The 16,242-nt window shown below is 33.8% G+C and overlaps 1 protein-coding gene across 3 annotated transcripts; it reads right to left on the bottom strand.

Annotated features, from left to right (window-relative positions):
- Positions 1-10,585: 10,585 nt before the first annotated feature.
- LOC111886902 (uncharacterized) lies at positions 10,586-13,178 on the bottom strand. 3 transcript variants are annotated; one of them, XM_042895629.1, is made up of 2 exons: positions 12,159-13,178; positions 10,586-12,041 (listed from the first exon to the last, which is right to left on the bottom strand). In XM_042895629.1, the coding sequence occupies exons 1-2, from the start codon at positions 13,029-13,031 to the stop codon at positions 10,671-10,673; spliced, it is 2,244 nt and encodes a 747-aa protein (XP_042751563.1). In that variant the 5' UTR covers positions 13,032-13,178; the 3' UTR covers positions 10,586-10,670. The 3 variants fall into 3 exon arrangements, with proteins under 3 accessions (XP_042751563.1, XP_023738910.2, XP_042751564.1); XM_023883142.2 differs by having other exon boundaries at positions 10,586-12,765; positions 12,862-13,178; XM_042895630.2 differs by having other exon boundaries at positions 11,066-11,197; positions 11,262-13,178.
- Positions 13,179-16,242: the final 3,064 nt, after the last annotated feature.

Raw genomic sequence — 16,242 nt, 5'->3', positions numbered from 1 at the left:
CTTTGTGAAAAGTAAGGGTTTTTGATGATATTATCCTTGTAATTTATCATGCCATATATAGCCATATTGAGGGCGGATCTAGGATGACCGAAATATTTTTTTTTAGGATTGAAAGTTTGATTTTGCCACCATAAATTCTTGAAAAAAATATAAAGAACTATATAGCTTTAGATGCGACCGATTGCGGAGGCCGTAAAAGAAGATTCAATAGAGAAAAGTGACGAAAAGACAGAAAATTGAAAACAAGAAAACTCTGCGGATTGGAATCTACCGCCGCTTGATCTCTTGAGAATACTACATGTTAAAATGCAAGCTGATGCATAAGAAAATGATATGTCTTCGTTGATGTTTGTGAATTCATTAAGGGTACTTGGAGTGGACTCGGCATCCCCTCCGCATGAGTTGAGTTCGGCAAGCACACTGCTTAACTCGTCTTTGTAGGGGAGAGAGACTATTCATTTTACAAAAAAAAAAAATTATTATCACTTTTAAAAAAATATTCATTTTTTTTACCAAAAATTCAAGTTTTTTACAAATTTTCAACCAAAATAAATACAAACATTTATCTTCTTTTCTGCCACACTCAAAACTTCAATATTAAGGATGAGCATTAGAACCCACCGGAACCCGAAACAGAACCAGAACCGAATTTAATAAAACGGTTTGGCTAGCACTTATCTACTTATACGAAAAAGTCCCGGTTTGGTTCACAAAAAATTGGTTAAAAACCGAAATCGGGTTTTAAAATTCTGACACTGACTCATATGAAGTCAAAATTATTTTATTTTTTCCAACATGTAAATTAGGTGCTATTTGTTTTTTCGAAGCAAAAATTTATGAAGTCTGCAGACCATCTGCAACCTTCTGCAGCAGAAGAGGTGGAACAAATGTTTGCACCCTATAATAAGAAGCATGTTCGTTTTTTAACATCTACAGACTGCTGCAGTAAACTGAAATTTAAATAAACTAATTTTATAAACAGAAAGTAGTTCTCAACACCGAAATTTTAATAATTCTAGGCTTCAAACATTGAAAGAATACTACAAATAATATGTGAAAAAACAAAAATATAAGAAATTTTAAAAAAAAAATCTAAAAAAATGTAAAAAAGTTATCAATTTTATTCTAGAAAAAAAAAACTAATTTTAAAAAACATAAAAAAGGAAAATAAAAAAATTAGAAAGTATTGCAAACGATATCTACAAAGTTCCTAAAAAATTACACACATTAAAAAAATTATTAACAGCCACGGTAAAAGAATTAACCCGGTAAAAAATTACACAGTATTGCAACTGAAAATATTACTAGCAGACACGGTAAAAAAATTAAAAAAATCAAGTTAAAAGAATTGTGGAAACTATACAAAAAATTGTATCAAATCCGTAAATAAAAGTTTTAAAAATAGTTTTAAAAAAAAATTATACCAAAATTATAGAAATCACTTGGAAAAAATGAAAGCTGAAGAGGTTTGAAGTGACAACTCAAGTGTTGCGCTGCGCAAAACACGCGAAGAGATTTTGTGGTCTAAAGCCTTCCAAAAAAACAAACTGCTACGAGAGAGCAAATGTTGCGTGTGTGCTGCGCCGCGCAGCAAAAAGTGGTTTGAAGAGGTTTTTGAAAAAAAAAAACAAGGAGCACCTTAGTGTTTGTACTTCATTTTAGACTGTAAAAAAAATCATATTCTGGTTAATTGTTGAATGATAAATACAAGCCCCGAAAGATATCAATGATGCGTTTTTTACGTTTCAGCATGTTTTTTTATTTTGTCCCAATTTTTAAAATATCGTAACTGATCATTAATATGAAGTCAGAATTATTTGATTTTTTTCAACGTATAATTTTGTGTTTGTACTTAATTTTAGACTGTAACAAATCATATTTTGGTTAAATATTGAATTATATACAAACCCCGCAAGACAACATATCAATGTTGTGTTTTTTCTATTTCAATACGGTTTTTTAATTTTGTCTCGACTTTTAAAATACTGTAACTTACTCGTATAAAACCGAAATTACTTGATTTTTTTCCAACATGTAATTTAGTGTGTGTACTTCATTTTACACTGTAAAAAAAATCATATTTTGGTTAATATTGAATAATATACAAGCCCCGGAAGACAACATATTAACATATCAACATGTTTTTTATGTCTTGGTTTTTAAAATACTATAACTTAATCATATGAAGTCAGAATTACTTAATTTTTTTCCCAGCATTTAATTTAGTGTTTGTATTTCATTTTAGAATGTAAAAAAGTCATAGTTTGGTTAAATACTGAATTGAATACAAGTTCGGAAAGACAGCATATCAATGTAGCGTATTTTTTTCATTTTTTTAATATGAAATTTTAATTGTTTTTTTTTTTTTTAAAATTTTTTGGAAGCCAACTACACTACATGTATGTATTATGAATGGCATCACAGTTTCACCATATTTATAGCCGATTCTTGTGTGGAAAAATAACCGAAAAACCAGGACCGGAATCGGAACCGGACCAACCTGACACCGACATCGGAACCGGTGATCCAGTTTTCGGTTCTTATGATATCGCAATACCAGTTTCGGTTCTGAACCGGTCCAGTTCCAGTGTGGTGTTTGTCAATGAAAGTGATAAGTGGATGGCAGCAATAAGAATAAAGGGTGTTGGCCGAAGAAGATGATCGAAACATATATTATATCTTAAAGGTAAATACAAAAAAGTGATAGTATAATATATACAAAAAAAACATTATTAAAATATCAATTTTATTCTCATAACAACCATAAGCAAAAAAAGAAAAAGAAAAATGTATCTCTATTTGCTTGCAACAGAGATACTTTTTCCTTTACTATGTAGCACAGGGTAGATGGGTTACCCCTAAATTTTCCTGTCAAATGTAAATTTTGTGAAAAATCGACAAAATCTGTTAGAACTTCGTCACGAATTCGTTAGCAATCTATCACATAGTCTGATAATTTTGAATTTAGTGTAAATTTTTCAGTTTAGTGACGATTTTGTGACGGAAAGTCTCGTTTGGCACTACAAGCTTTTAGCGTTTAGTTTAAACAAAACGCTCCAAATCCAAATGTTACTTCATGTAGCGTTTAACAAAACGCTATAAGCTACAAGCTATTCGCTACCAGCTAGTTTTGCCGAACACATCCATTATGTTATATGAATTCAGAATATAGGATAATCCAAGAAATAAAACAAATTACAAGATTAATCTGATTCACAGACAAATCATACCTTAATCATTTTGTGTTCCGGAAAGGGAATATAACGGCAGAAAGAAAAAGAAACGGTTTTTATGTACGTAACTTCTCTCCAATATCAATCTACCCAATATATATTGGAACGATGATAACATTTATAAGGGAAACGACGTGTACCAAAGTATAGACACAAACCATGGGGTCAAGGGGAGCCGTCCTTGTAGGGTGTGGGGCAACGCCAAACTGTAACTTGTTAAAAACAGACAACACTTGTTGCTTCTCTCCGTCAACGCTTTCCTCTAAGGCTAGAGGGAGTGGTGTCACCGAAACCGCACTCCCTTCACCGCCACATGTGCGTCACGTTATTTTTTACCACACAAGTGTGGTTTCTTGTCACACCAAGGGAGTGGTGCCACACTTTTATTTTTTTTATTTTTTTTTAAGTATTTTAATTATGGTAATATTTCTTATAATTAATGTATTTTATATTTAATTATGGTAATATTTTCATTAAATTAATACTTCTTATAAATTCAGAGGTGCCCCGAGACCTTGTCTTGGAGGTTGAAAGACAGTTAGCAGTGGGAATAAATTTCGACCAATCGCAATAGATTTTCAAAAAATGGATTAATGATTTTTGCTTTGAAATATGTCATTATTGGCTTTTGGTGTGAATTATGTTAAGATCTAAGATGATTTAAATAGCACATGAATATATAGATAGATGGGCATTCTAACGAATTTGAGTGGTATGTGAGAATTCATAAATAGTTAGATGGTGTTTGTATGATAATAAAGTGGTGTGTGAAGAGTAAAATGGTAGAAATGCGTTTGATAATTTAATTTCATATATTGTTAGGTAGGTGGTGTGAGACAACTTTCAGAAAAGAGATTTTTACACATGCAACTTATTTATAACGTTTATTTTGAAAAAAAATTAAATGCGGACTCATGGATATGAACTGTAGTAAAGTCTAGAATACAATGTTTTGGAGAAAGGGATTTTCTAATATCGTGTCTTAAGGGCACATATAAAAAAAGTATTAATTATGAAAAATATTACCATAATTAAATTCAAATACATTTATTATGGAAATTATTAATGCATTTCACATTTTATTATGGTAATATTCCTTATAATTAATGTATTTTATATTTAGTTATGGTAATATTTCACTAATTAATACTTCTTATATGATTTTGCAAATACTAAACACTTTGTTATTTTTGTTAAAAACCTAATTTATTTAGCAAATTTGGAAAATAAAAATATTGGAAAAAAAAAAGTAAAATATTTTGATTTATTTGAAGGGCAGTTTGGTCTTTGTACTTCGTTGTGACTACCAATACCTTGTTTCGGGTACACGTCATGTGCTTTTAGTAGTACGGGCCCAATACTACGTTCCACGCCTACATGTACCTTCCCCAAGGCCATACCCGATGCCTCTAATTCACCCAACCACAAATAACATGACCCACAGAACACAACACAAACTTAGATCCTAGACTATTATAGGATTTCTCAATCCTCACCGAAACAGAAACCTAAATCAATTATAGAAGGTTGCCCAATGCATGCAAGTTATACACAAATAGAATCACATAGACTGTTAAATAAAAATTCTATCCTAAACCACAACCAAACAAGGAACAGGAATAAGGCAGAATCCATCATCCTAGGGCTATGCAATCCTATACATATACAACTTTGAAAGCATACACTTAGTAAATGATCAATTCAACATCAATTTCCAAGAATATTGGTGGTTGTCGAGGCCAACACAAATAATAACCCTAAATATTACACACTAAAATAGTGTATAGTGGTAAAGGGATCGAATCCACGGAGATTGGTTCAATTTATAACTCTATGAAAAATCTCTTTGTAAAAATACTTGTAAAATGACAATAAAAATAAAATGGGGGGTTTTGGTGTTTTGAAATACTTGAAACAAACTAGAATTAACTATGATTTAAATAGACAAATGCAACAAAAATAAGAATTTGATGTAAAATCAATAAGGGAGAGATGGTCGACTTAAAGTTTCCTCACTTTGACTTTTGATGAACATATCATTAGAATCCAATGGTGCAATACTTTGATTTAAATCCTTAATTTGGCTATAGTAATCCAAGAAGCTGGAGATTACCTAGACTTTTCTTAATTGTTGAAATGGCTAGAGAAGCTCATAACAATTTCCTTAGTCAAATTCACTAATTCCAAATAGCATGTAATTAGTGAAAGTCAACTAGCATTAAGAACCAAAAAGTCACCAAATCCAAGAGGGGTCAAATGCTTTCACCACCATGTTGGAGGAAATGTTTTTATGATTGTGTGAAGCAAAAACAACACAAAAATCATTTGTTGCTTGCTAATTTGAGGATCCTTTACTTAATCAAGAAATTAGCCAACTAATCACCACAAACACATTTAAACTCATGAACTAAAACATACAAGTAGTGATAAGATGTTAAAACACAAAACATTCCCATAAAGATTTAAGAACATGTTCATGGGTTCTTCAACATTCAACAAAAGTTCAAAGGATTAACCAAAAGTCAACCAAGATTAGTTTAGCCAAGCATGGTTAAACCCAAAGAAACAAAGTTAGAGAAAATTGTACCAAACATTAAGCAAGAAGCAAGAGGTAAAAATATGATGTTCTTCAAGTGTTCTTGGCCTTCAAAAGTCTTCAAAACTCCAGAGAGAATCTCCAAAAATCGGATGTCCAAGAGTCTCCAAAAGATGGGCACCAACCTTCCTCAAATAGCCTTCCAAATGGATTTCCGAAATTACCCCTGCAGAGCCTTGCGCGACCCGCGTGCTGTTGCGCGGGTGGTCCTTGAATGTAGCATCTTTGAGGTTTTGGGCCTCCATAGCTTAGCCCACTTGGCCCAATGCGAGCCCAATCAGCTCCTAGCCCATTTTTCTTCAAGTTTTCTTCAATTTAAGCCCAATTTGGCTTCTCCAAATGATTCATAGCTCGCAAACTCGCCCGATTAATAATCTATGCATGCTTGAATATACTCCTGCATCTTGCAAATTTAAATGTTTATTTCTCTCCAAGCCTTCAAATAATCATCAAGCTCACTCCATGCATCATCTCCACCACCCATCAAGCCTAAGATCCTTGTTTTCCACCAATTCCCATCGCTTTCCATACGTCCCGAACATTCCCGCTCCACTAGTCTCCATGAAATCTGCAATAAAGCTCACGAAACTAGAAAGTGCCCGAAATAGTCATAAAATAACAAAAAGGAAAATATGCATGAAAATTAACTAGATTATGGATGAAATATGCTAAAATAAACTATAAAAAGAAGTAAATAAAATGAAACTATCAAATATATCTATAATACATTGAGAACAGTTACTTGAGCTCGACCAATTACGCGCATTGCACTCTCGCCCTTTAATTAAGAAAACCGTTTTTAAGAAGAACTTAACTTTTGTTTCTTTTGAAAAAAGGGTTTACCATTTCCTCGGTTCGAGTTCTGACACACCCGAGAGTGTGCCCGAATCCATCAAATCAAACCTCTGATACCAACTTGTAACAACTCGAAAATTCAGATAAAAATTTTCATATAATATTCAGAAATCACAATCATATTTGTTTTCAAAAAATTTCATTACCTAAGCTTATGTATATAAGATCATAGTATCTAAAACAAGAAATGCGGAACACTGGAGAGTGCTTGTTGTGCCATCAAGTCGGGCCCTTGCCCTTAGACCTCATACCTGAAATACCCAACAAACTATAAGAAAACGCTTAGTGAGTTCCCCAAAATACACAAACATATAACCACATAATGCCATGCAACATACATATAGGATTTCCATGGACTCCCTCCATGGTCTTCACCCGAAATGCCATGGGCTACCCCTATGGTCTTACACCCGTGGGCCATGGGCACCCCATGGTCTTTACTAAGTGCCATGGGTTCCCCAATGGTCTTCACATAAGTCATAACGTACCAAATAACAAGCCATTGCATATATAACTAATGAAACCTCATATCAAGTAATAGGCCAGCATTGGTGCCTTCGACCCATTGGTATAGTGAGAAGGTGTAGTAATAGGCCAGCATTGGTGCCTTCGACTCACCTCGTCGTTCTGAGATACCATTGTGTTTCGGGGTGTGAGGAGGTGTAGTAAGGTGTAAGATACCGTGTGATGTGACAGTATTTTTCAGGAATGTGTATTCGTCTCCATTATCCGAGTAAACAGGTAATAAGGGAAGTTGAAAACGGTGTTCAACTAACGTTTTAAATTGTGGAAAAATGATGGCAACATCAGATTTCTTTCTCAATGGGTAAATCCATGTATATGGGGAGAAATGATTGACAAAGATTACGTAATAACGATATTTGTCAATAGAGATGTTTGTGGGTCCCTAAACATAAGTATAGACAGGATCTAAAGGTTTATTGCTTGTTAGAGAAGTGTTTGCAAATGGTAGTTTATGACTTTTATGACAATGACAAGAATGACAGATTAACGAAGAACATGAAATTTTATTAGGACTAAAGTGAGACGAGTTTAAAACAGATTGTAGTATGCGAGGAGCAGGACGTCCTAAGTGTAAATGCCACTTATTTGCTAGATCTGTGGCGATAACATTGATTTGAGGTTTTTTGAAAGGCATGAAGCAGTAAAGATCATTCTTATTTTCCCCTCGACGTAGTTTTGCCCCTGTGCGAAGATCCTTCACTAAAAAACGCCACTGAAAAAATTCCATGGAAACATTGTTAGTCTTACAAAATTTTGCAACAAAAATTAAGTTCTTGTTTAAAGAATGAACACATAGGATATCATTCACGAGAAGAAAATGAGATGGTGAGTTTAAGGTTGTGTGACCAATGTGTGTTATTTTGAGACCTAAACCATCGCCCAAAATTATTTCTTCAGGACTACCATAATCAGATAAAGAGTGTAGGTGATCTGTTTGCCCAGTGACATGGTGAGAGGCTCCTGTATTGAAAATCCATGGATTGGATTTGTTTGAGTTCATTGTAGCGAAGTGTGCCTAAGGAGAAATGTTATTGTCTTTTAGAAAGCGAGACAAATGTCGACATTCTTTAGTAAAATGTCCAACACGATCACAAAAGTTGCAAAAAGCTTGAGGATTGTAAGAGGTTCTAGAGTTGGAAGGTTGAGAATTTGGACTTCCTTGATGTTGATTCCCTCTTCCGGTGTCTTGATAGGAATTTTGAGAGTACCTACCAAGTGTCTTTCCGCCTTTATGAGTGAAATTGATGTTGGGAATGACGTTAGACTTATCTATTGTTCCTTTTGTCATGTGAATCTCGAAGTCGGTGAGCTTATTTTGAGAGAGAAAGAAATCGAGGAGTCATGAGCTTGGATGGCAACCCCCATCTCTTTGAATTCATCTCCTATGTTGTGAAGGACATGAACGACAAGATCTTCATCATCAACAGGTTCCCGGCTAGTGCAAGATTGTCAGCTATTTGCCCTTATATATAAAAAAAATTTATGCCCTTACATATAAAAAAATTTGAAAATCAAAAAGATAGTAAATTTTATAATCAAACAAACAATACAAACAAAAACCTACAAAAATCACCTAAAACGATGTCTTCGTGCATTTTTCGAAGCAAAAACATCTCTTATTTTACAATAATCAATATTTTGTAAAAAATCACTTTCAATACTTAAAATTAATAATCCATTCAATCTTTCTTGAGTCATAGTACTCCAGAGATACGATTTCAAAAGCTTCAATTTTGAAAAACATCTTTCCGCGGAAGCAACCGTAACCGACACTGTCAACAAGATCCTATATGCAATGAAAACATTAGGGAACATATCCATTCTTCTTGCATACTCCATTTGAATAGATGTCCGAGGACTTTCACATTTGTATGCTTAAGTCGGTAACATTTTCTGCAAAATTTGCAGCTCAATAACTAAACCAATTCCATCAATATCATATTCTTCACCACTTGTCAAGTTGGACTCAAGATTTAAAGAACATTTTTTTAATTCATCATCATCTAACGAAACTAATTTGGAACCATCAAATAAAAAACCAAATATAGATTGAAAATATTGCATTTGTTCAAATCTACTTTTCAATTGAACAATAGTCATATCTATTATAACAATAAAATAATCTCTTCTAAATGTTTCTTGAGAAGATTGGTGTTCTCTTTCGGTATTTAGGCCAAATGTTCCAATATATATATATATATATATATATATATATATATATATATATATATATATATATATATATATATATAGTATAACTTGTTGGAGAAATATTATGCCCTCCTATTTTTGATGCCCTAGGCCTAAGCCCAACTCGCCCATGTATTGGGTCAGGCCTGTTTGGAGGGGTTAGCATACAAGGTTGTGAGCCATTGCCATGCTTCAAGGGCAGTTTCGACAAAGGAGATATTAGGTTGGATAAGCATGTGATATGGATTTGGTTTCTTTTTTTCGGGATCCAAAAACTTTTCTTAACTACAGTATCATCAATGAACCCCAATGAACCCCAGGAGATCAAGACCTATGAGGTTTGAGGAGACTTGTCGACGCCAAACAGAGTAATTTGTTTGGTTAAGCTTGATGGGATTGATAGGAAAGTGTGTAGGTGTTGTGAGTTGAATGATGGTTTTTGTAGACATCGGATCGTTTGAGCTTGTTAAAGCAAGTAAGCTCTGATACCATATAAAGGATAGACTATTGCAGAGCAAAGTTATAGAGAAAGTTGTATGGGTTCTGTATTCAAAAGACACACTTTACAGAGCTAATATAGACAACTATATATACATATTTTACAACAGGAAATTAAGGAGTCAAATCCCATGATTTTAGGTGATGAATCATCTATGATATAGGTTGCTTATAACCCCACAAATCAAGTTGTAGATTGATAATTTCCATATCAAATAAATATGGGTTCAATAAATCCCATGATTTTAGGTGATGAATCGTCTATGATATAGGTTGCTTATAACCCCACAAATCAAGTTGTAGATTGATAATTTCCATATCAAATAAATATGGGTTTAATAGTTGGTTGTCCCGTTACTCACAAATTTACATCAGGTTATTGTGTTTTCTTGGGACACAATTTGTTGTCTTGGTCTTTCAAACGAGCAGAATACGACTTCTCGGGCTAATGCGGAAGCATAGTATCAAAGTGTGGCTAATATTGTTGTAGAAACATGTTGAATTCGTAATTTACTTCTTGAGCTTCCAAACATGTTGATGTTAGCGGGATATATTTGTATTATTGTAATATGTGTATTTGTATAGCCCTTTTAGGTATATAGGCCCATTTGTATTATGGCCTATCTCATGTAATTTGTATATATAATTGCTCAATAATGAATATACGCTTCATGGGAAACTACAACAATATTAAAACCAACACATAATAAAAGAAAATAAACAAGTACATGATCTGCTACTTATGAAACAGAGAGCAACAAATCTTTATGAACTTATGTGGTTACTTGAAGAATGGAATGGTTTTTAAAGAAAAATGATGCTTTAAATAAACATGGCCACTTTTCGATATATGGCAACTTGTCTAGATTCAATCTCTGAAGTTGACGATCTTGAAGGGTATTGATTATCCTCATAGTCTCACCTAGAAGTTGGGTTGCAGCATGAACACTTGCCTCCCTTTTCTCTATGGCACTTGTATGGCATTTCATCACTATGACTTGGGGTAAGTTGATGAGACATGAAGCCAATATGTTAGTAATCATGGATGATAACTTCTCAAATAGTTCCTCTTGGCTAACCTGATTGATGTCGGCATGGTAGGAAAGCAGGATGGTTTCGGTGATACTATACATTGATTTGGCAGAAATATAGTTGCATTTGGAATTATCATTTCGATTTCCAATATCCATACTTTCCACCTGATCAGTGACCATGTTTTTAGCTGTATCCATCAATAGTTGAAGAATCTGTCCTGCTGTGCTCGTACAGCCTTGAGGAGCACGTTTAGGCAGCTTGTTTCCTAACCATTTGTGATAGACTTCAATTTCTAGCCACAAAGTTTTAGCCTCCGTTTGAATGCTTACCTGGTCACTGGTTACACTCCTGAGGCTTTCTTCCACAAGCGTGACATATACAAGACCTTCACTCACACTACTCAGCAAGCAATCAAGCATGTTGTTTTGGATGTTAGGAAGAGACATGGCGATAGTTGTCAGAATTACTAACGGCAAGCTCCAACAGCCGAGATATTCTTCTGAAAGCAAAGCTGGAACGCAATCAAACTTTTCAACTCCTGGAAAACTTGTAGATCCTGTTAGAAGCTTCATAAGATTGTTGGGTTGTTGTTTTTTGGCTTTTCGGATCAAGCAGTTGAGCGACTTTGATATGCTTTTCAATGTTCTCCCAGCAAACTCCATGTCATCTTGAAGTTGCAAAACATACCGACTAAGATCCTTATCTTTTCCTAGTTGCGGAGGATCTGGAATGACCATTTCTACTATAGTACCAGAGTCGCTAAACATGGCTCTAACCCACTTCCAACGATGGAAACAATACAAGGTACATATCACAGATAAAATTGGAATCACCGCTATCATCTTGCACGCTACCACAACAGCCTTCTGAAATTCTATGCAACTGCTGAGAATTAGGATTTTTAAATTCTGGATGAAAATCTTACATTTGCGGCTACTTGATGGGAATGGTATGTTACTTTGTTTCCACTCAGATAACTTTTGAGTCCAGTAGCTTTCTACTTTAGAGACTTTGATATGGTTCCAAATCCATTTTATGGACAGCTTATAGCTTAAGGTTGCAAAACATCTAGCAAGTGGAGCAATTGTACCCAGTATGGTTCCGATAATCTGTATTATGAGAATTACTACCATTGACCACTTATAATCCGACTTATAGTCCCTTAGAGATCTGATATTGGAAAGCAAAATATGAATGTGCAAAACAGTGCTTAAAGCACATATTACCCCGGAAGCTGAGGTTGTAGCAGAGCAAGCTGTCATGAATTGGGGGCTTCCAGTTCCTGCCATGATCCAATAGTTTCTCACATGCTGCTTTAGCTTCTCAACAGTTAATCTCTGTGGTTCTTCCATCTCTTGATGAGCCGCTTGGTATTTTGATTCTAGAATCTGTTTGGACTTGAGAATTGCTAAAGATGAACATGCATATATCATCAGCAACATGAGTAACACGCCAACATAAGCGATTGGTATGAAGCCCTGGGCTGTAACAAATGCATTATCAAAAGCCAGAAAGGACCCGGTCTCATCTACATGATAAGTGAGACTTCCCGTGTTTATTTGAATACAAACATTCACAACCAAGGTGATTACCAAAACACCTAAAGCTATGATGTTTGTCACAAGTTCCTTGCTGTCCATGGTTGCTAAAGAAGGCAATATGTTAGCCATCATTGTGCACATAAAGCCAAGGCTTCCGAGCTTTGCAGCCTGGTCCACATAACCCGGCATTAGATTAGTTAGATCCATGGGCAGCTTTACAGCAACAGCTATCACTGTGAGAGAAGCAGCATTTAGACTGAAATATTTACATGGAAACCATAGTTTTCGGTTCCTGAAACCATGTAACAAATCAGCCACCATTGCAAGGATGCAAAACAAAGATGCTAATGCGATATAAATCCCAATCCATGGCATAGGTTTGCTGTACCGGTTTTGGTGATCAAACTTGTATAGTGTAATCCACAAGGAAGACAAGGATTCTGCTGTACTATTTTCGCAGGACACTAGATGCTGCCAAAATTCATCAGAATTGTATAGTACTTTGGGATCTATGATTATGTTCCTCCAAGGGATAGGGAATGGTGGTATGCGATCCATCAATTAAGGGGATGCAAACGAAGGTACTGTGTGTTTTTTCGAATGCTATGAATTATGACTTTAACAAATATTCAAACATTCATGATGTTTTGCATACACCACTAATTGGTAAACTTTCATCCTTCATTGTGTATGTACGTGTCAAAGAAGTTCACAATATGATGGAACACTTGAAAGATATTTAGGAAAGAAACTACCAATGACTTTCCTTAAACCATGCAGGCCACACATCGATCTGTTGACTGTTTGACCATGACTTACTTGAAAACAAAATTACAATTTTATATATTCTCATTTCTGGACCCACCGGTTTGAACCAAGTCTTTGACTAAGCCTTGATATGCAAGGACGGATCTTCTTGAGGCATAGCCTCTCTTCTTTTTTTATTTTTTTTATTTTTTTTCACAACTAGTCCATAAGTATTAAAAATTTAAAGCCTAAAACTATAAATTTTACCTATAGCCCCATGTTCTTTAATTTTTATAGATATTGGCCCTCCAAATCAAAAGTTCAAGCTCCGTCACCGTTGATATGAGTGTGATCAAGCATGTTAATTTGGGGGTACGATTTACAAACAACGAAATTGCATTAGAACACAACCATGCCATAATATTGAATTTAGGGTATTTTATTGAATATGCAAAAAATTGCATGTTCATTATTATATTCCTGATAATGAACATGCAATTTTTTGCATATTCAATAAAATACCTTAAATTCAATATTATGGCGCATATATATATATATATATATATATATATATATATATATATATATATATATATATATATATATATATATATATATATATATATATATATAATTTTACTTGAATAATTCCACTTCCTTTAGGAATATAATAATGGAAAGGGAGCTTCCCTAACGAGGGTTTTCAGGCCAGCTTTCGCGCACCGACTAATCCCCCGCTGCAAACATAAAGCTTTGCCTCATGCCCTGGAGTCACTGCAGGCGAACCTCCATGGCCACAAGGGCGAGTGGTGCCAGGATTTGAACATGGGTCAATAGATTATCCACCATATCTTCCACATGCCTTACCAAGTCACCACAACCCAAGTGGTTAGAAATATAATAATGAACATGCAATTTTTTGCATATTTAATAAAATACCTTAAATTCAATATTATGGCATATATATATATATATATATATATATATATATATATATATATATATATATATATATATATATATATATATATATATTACTTGAATAATTCCAATTTCTTCAGGAATATAATAATGAACATGCAATTTTTTGCATATTCAATAAAATACCTTAAATTCAATATTATGGCACATTAATAAATAAGATTCATAAAAAAAGACCAGATTTCTTTGTTATGTTATTAAAAATGGTCAAACTTATATGTGTTTTCAGAAATGGCCTTTACTTCGAAATAAAACCATTTCGTAGTAAGATGGCATATAAAGTGTAACTATTTTACATATATATTAAAAATCTCTCTCTCTCTCTCTCTCTCTCTCTCTCTCTCTCTCTCTCTTTCTCTCTTTGTGTGTGTGTGTGTGTGTTTTGATATTCAACTTCATAGGGGTTTTCAGAAAATTATGCACTGTTAGAACGTATCGTAATCTACTTTTTTTTGTAAGTTTGTTTATGGACGTATCTTAATCTACTTTTATTCTCTTAGGTTTTTTACCTTCTCGTTAGATCTAGGACGTAATCCATTATTTCTGACCTAGTTGTGTAATTCTTCTTCAGACTTCAAACATTGATGGTCCATTGTTTTTTTTTCAATTTTATATAAGAATTCTTTATTTAGCATTGTCTATTTGTTAAGTCTCCTGAGGTTGACCATAAAAAGAATCTCCGATTAGTCCTTATGCGCTACACAGTCAACTAAAAACCGGCTAACAATTTATCTATGTATACACAACAACCGAAGCAGTAACAAACGATGAAATTTAACACTTTGAAGAAGTTTTATCTAAATAGAAACTATTTGAGGAATTATTAATATTGTATTAATCATATTAACATATTTTGTTATAAGATTAGTGGTATTTACGAACTTTGATATTAGTCATATATTTTTTTTTAATTCAAGGGCATTTAGGGTCTCCAATTAATCTATGTCTAGTCGATTAATCATTTAACCTCAGTCCACCGACTAACTAATGTCGAGTGTTTTTTACAACTTTGCTTTATTTGTAACAACCCGACTTTTCTCAATAAAATATTTTGAGGATTTATCAGAGTTTTACCATAAACATTCAAAAACCAAAGTTTCAAGAACATTTTTACATCCCAAAATATATTTGGGTTTACAATATATCTTAACCATAATTTAAAGCAAAAATGATATACCAAAAATAAAAATCTACATCTAGTCTGAGTCCTTGATGCTTCTAACTCCTCTCGTACTATGTCTACTATCTAAACCTGCAACACATGAAAGTCTACAAACATCAGACAAGTCTGGTAAGTTATAAAACACTCTATACTCAAATCTTCTCATACTACATCACTCTATTCTCATCTTCTCATACTCTACCTTTGTATTCTTATCTTCTCATACTCTACCATTATATTCTCATATTCTCATACTTTTCCATTCTATTATCATATTCTCGTATTCTACCATTCTATTCCCATTTTCTCATACTTTTCATTCTATTCTCATCTTCTCATACTCTACCATTCTATTCTCATATTCTCATACTTTACCATTATGTTCTCTTCTTCTCATACTCTACCACTATGTTCTTATCTCCTCATACTCTACCACTCTAATCTCTTCTTCTTCTTTTACCCTACCATTCTTTTTTGTTATTCTCATACTCTACCATTCTAATCTCTTCTCATACTCTACCATTCTTTTCTTTTTTTCTCATACTCTACCATTCTTTTCTCATCTCATCATACTCTACCACTCCATTCTCATTAAGACTCAAATGGTCTACTCACATAAAATAATTAAATATGTCATATAGGGGAACAACATAGTTCTGACCTTACTAGTGTAGACTCATCTATACTCAGTCCCCTCATTTTGATCTGTCATGGATCTTTTAGCAACATTTCTTTCCATCATGGATTGCAATGATCCTTTACACATCCTCTACATATAATCCATCACGGATTACTATGATCCCTTATGGATCCTCTACATGTAACCCCTCACAAGTTACAATGATCCCTTACGAATCCTCTAAATATAATCTCTCACAT

The sequence above is a fragment of the Lactuca sativa genome, chromosome 6, assembly GCF_002870075.4.
Source record: "Lactuca sativa cultivar Salinas chromosome 6, Lsat_Salinas_v11, whole genome shotgun sequence".
Classification (NCBI taxonomy): Eukaryota; Viridiplantae; Streptophyta; class Magnoliopsida; order Asterales; family Asteraceae; genus Lactuca; species Lactuca sativa.
The sequence above is the reverse complement of the archived record's forward strand: the minus strand, read 5'-3'. Positions and strand labels throughout refer to the sequence as shown.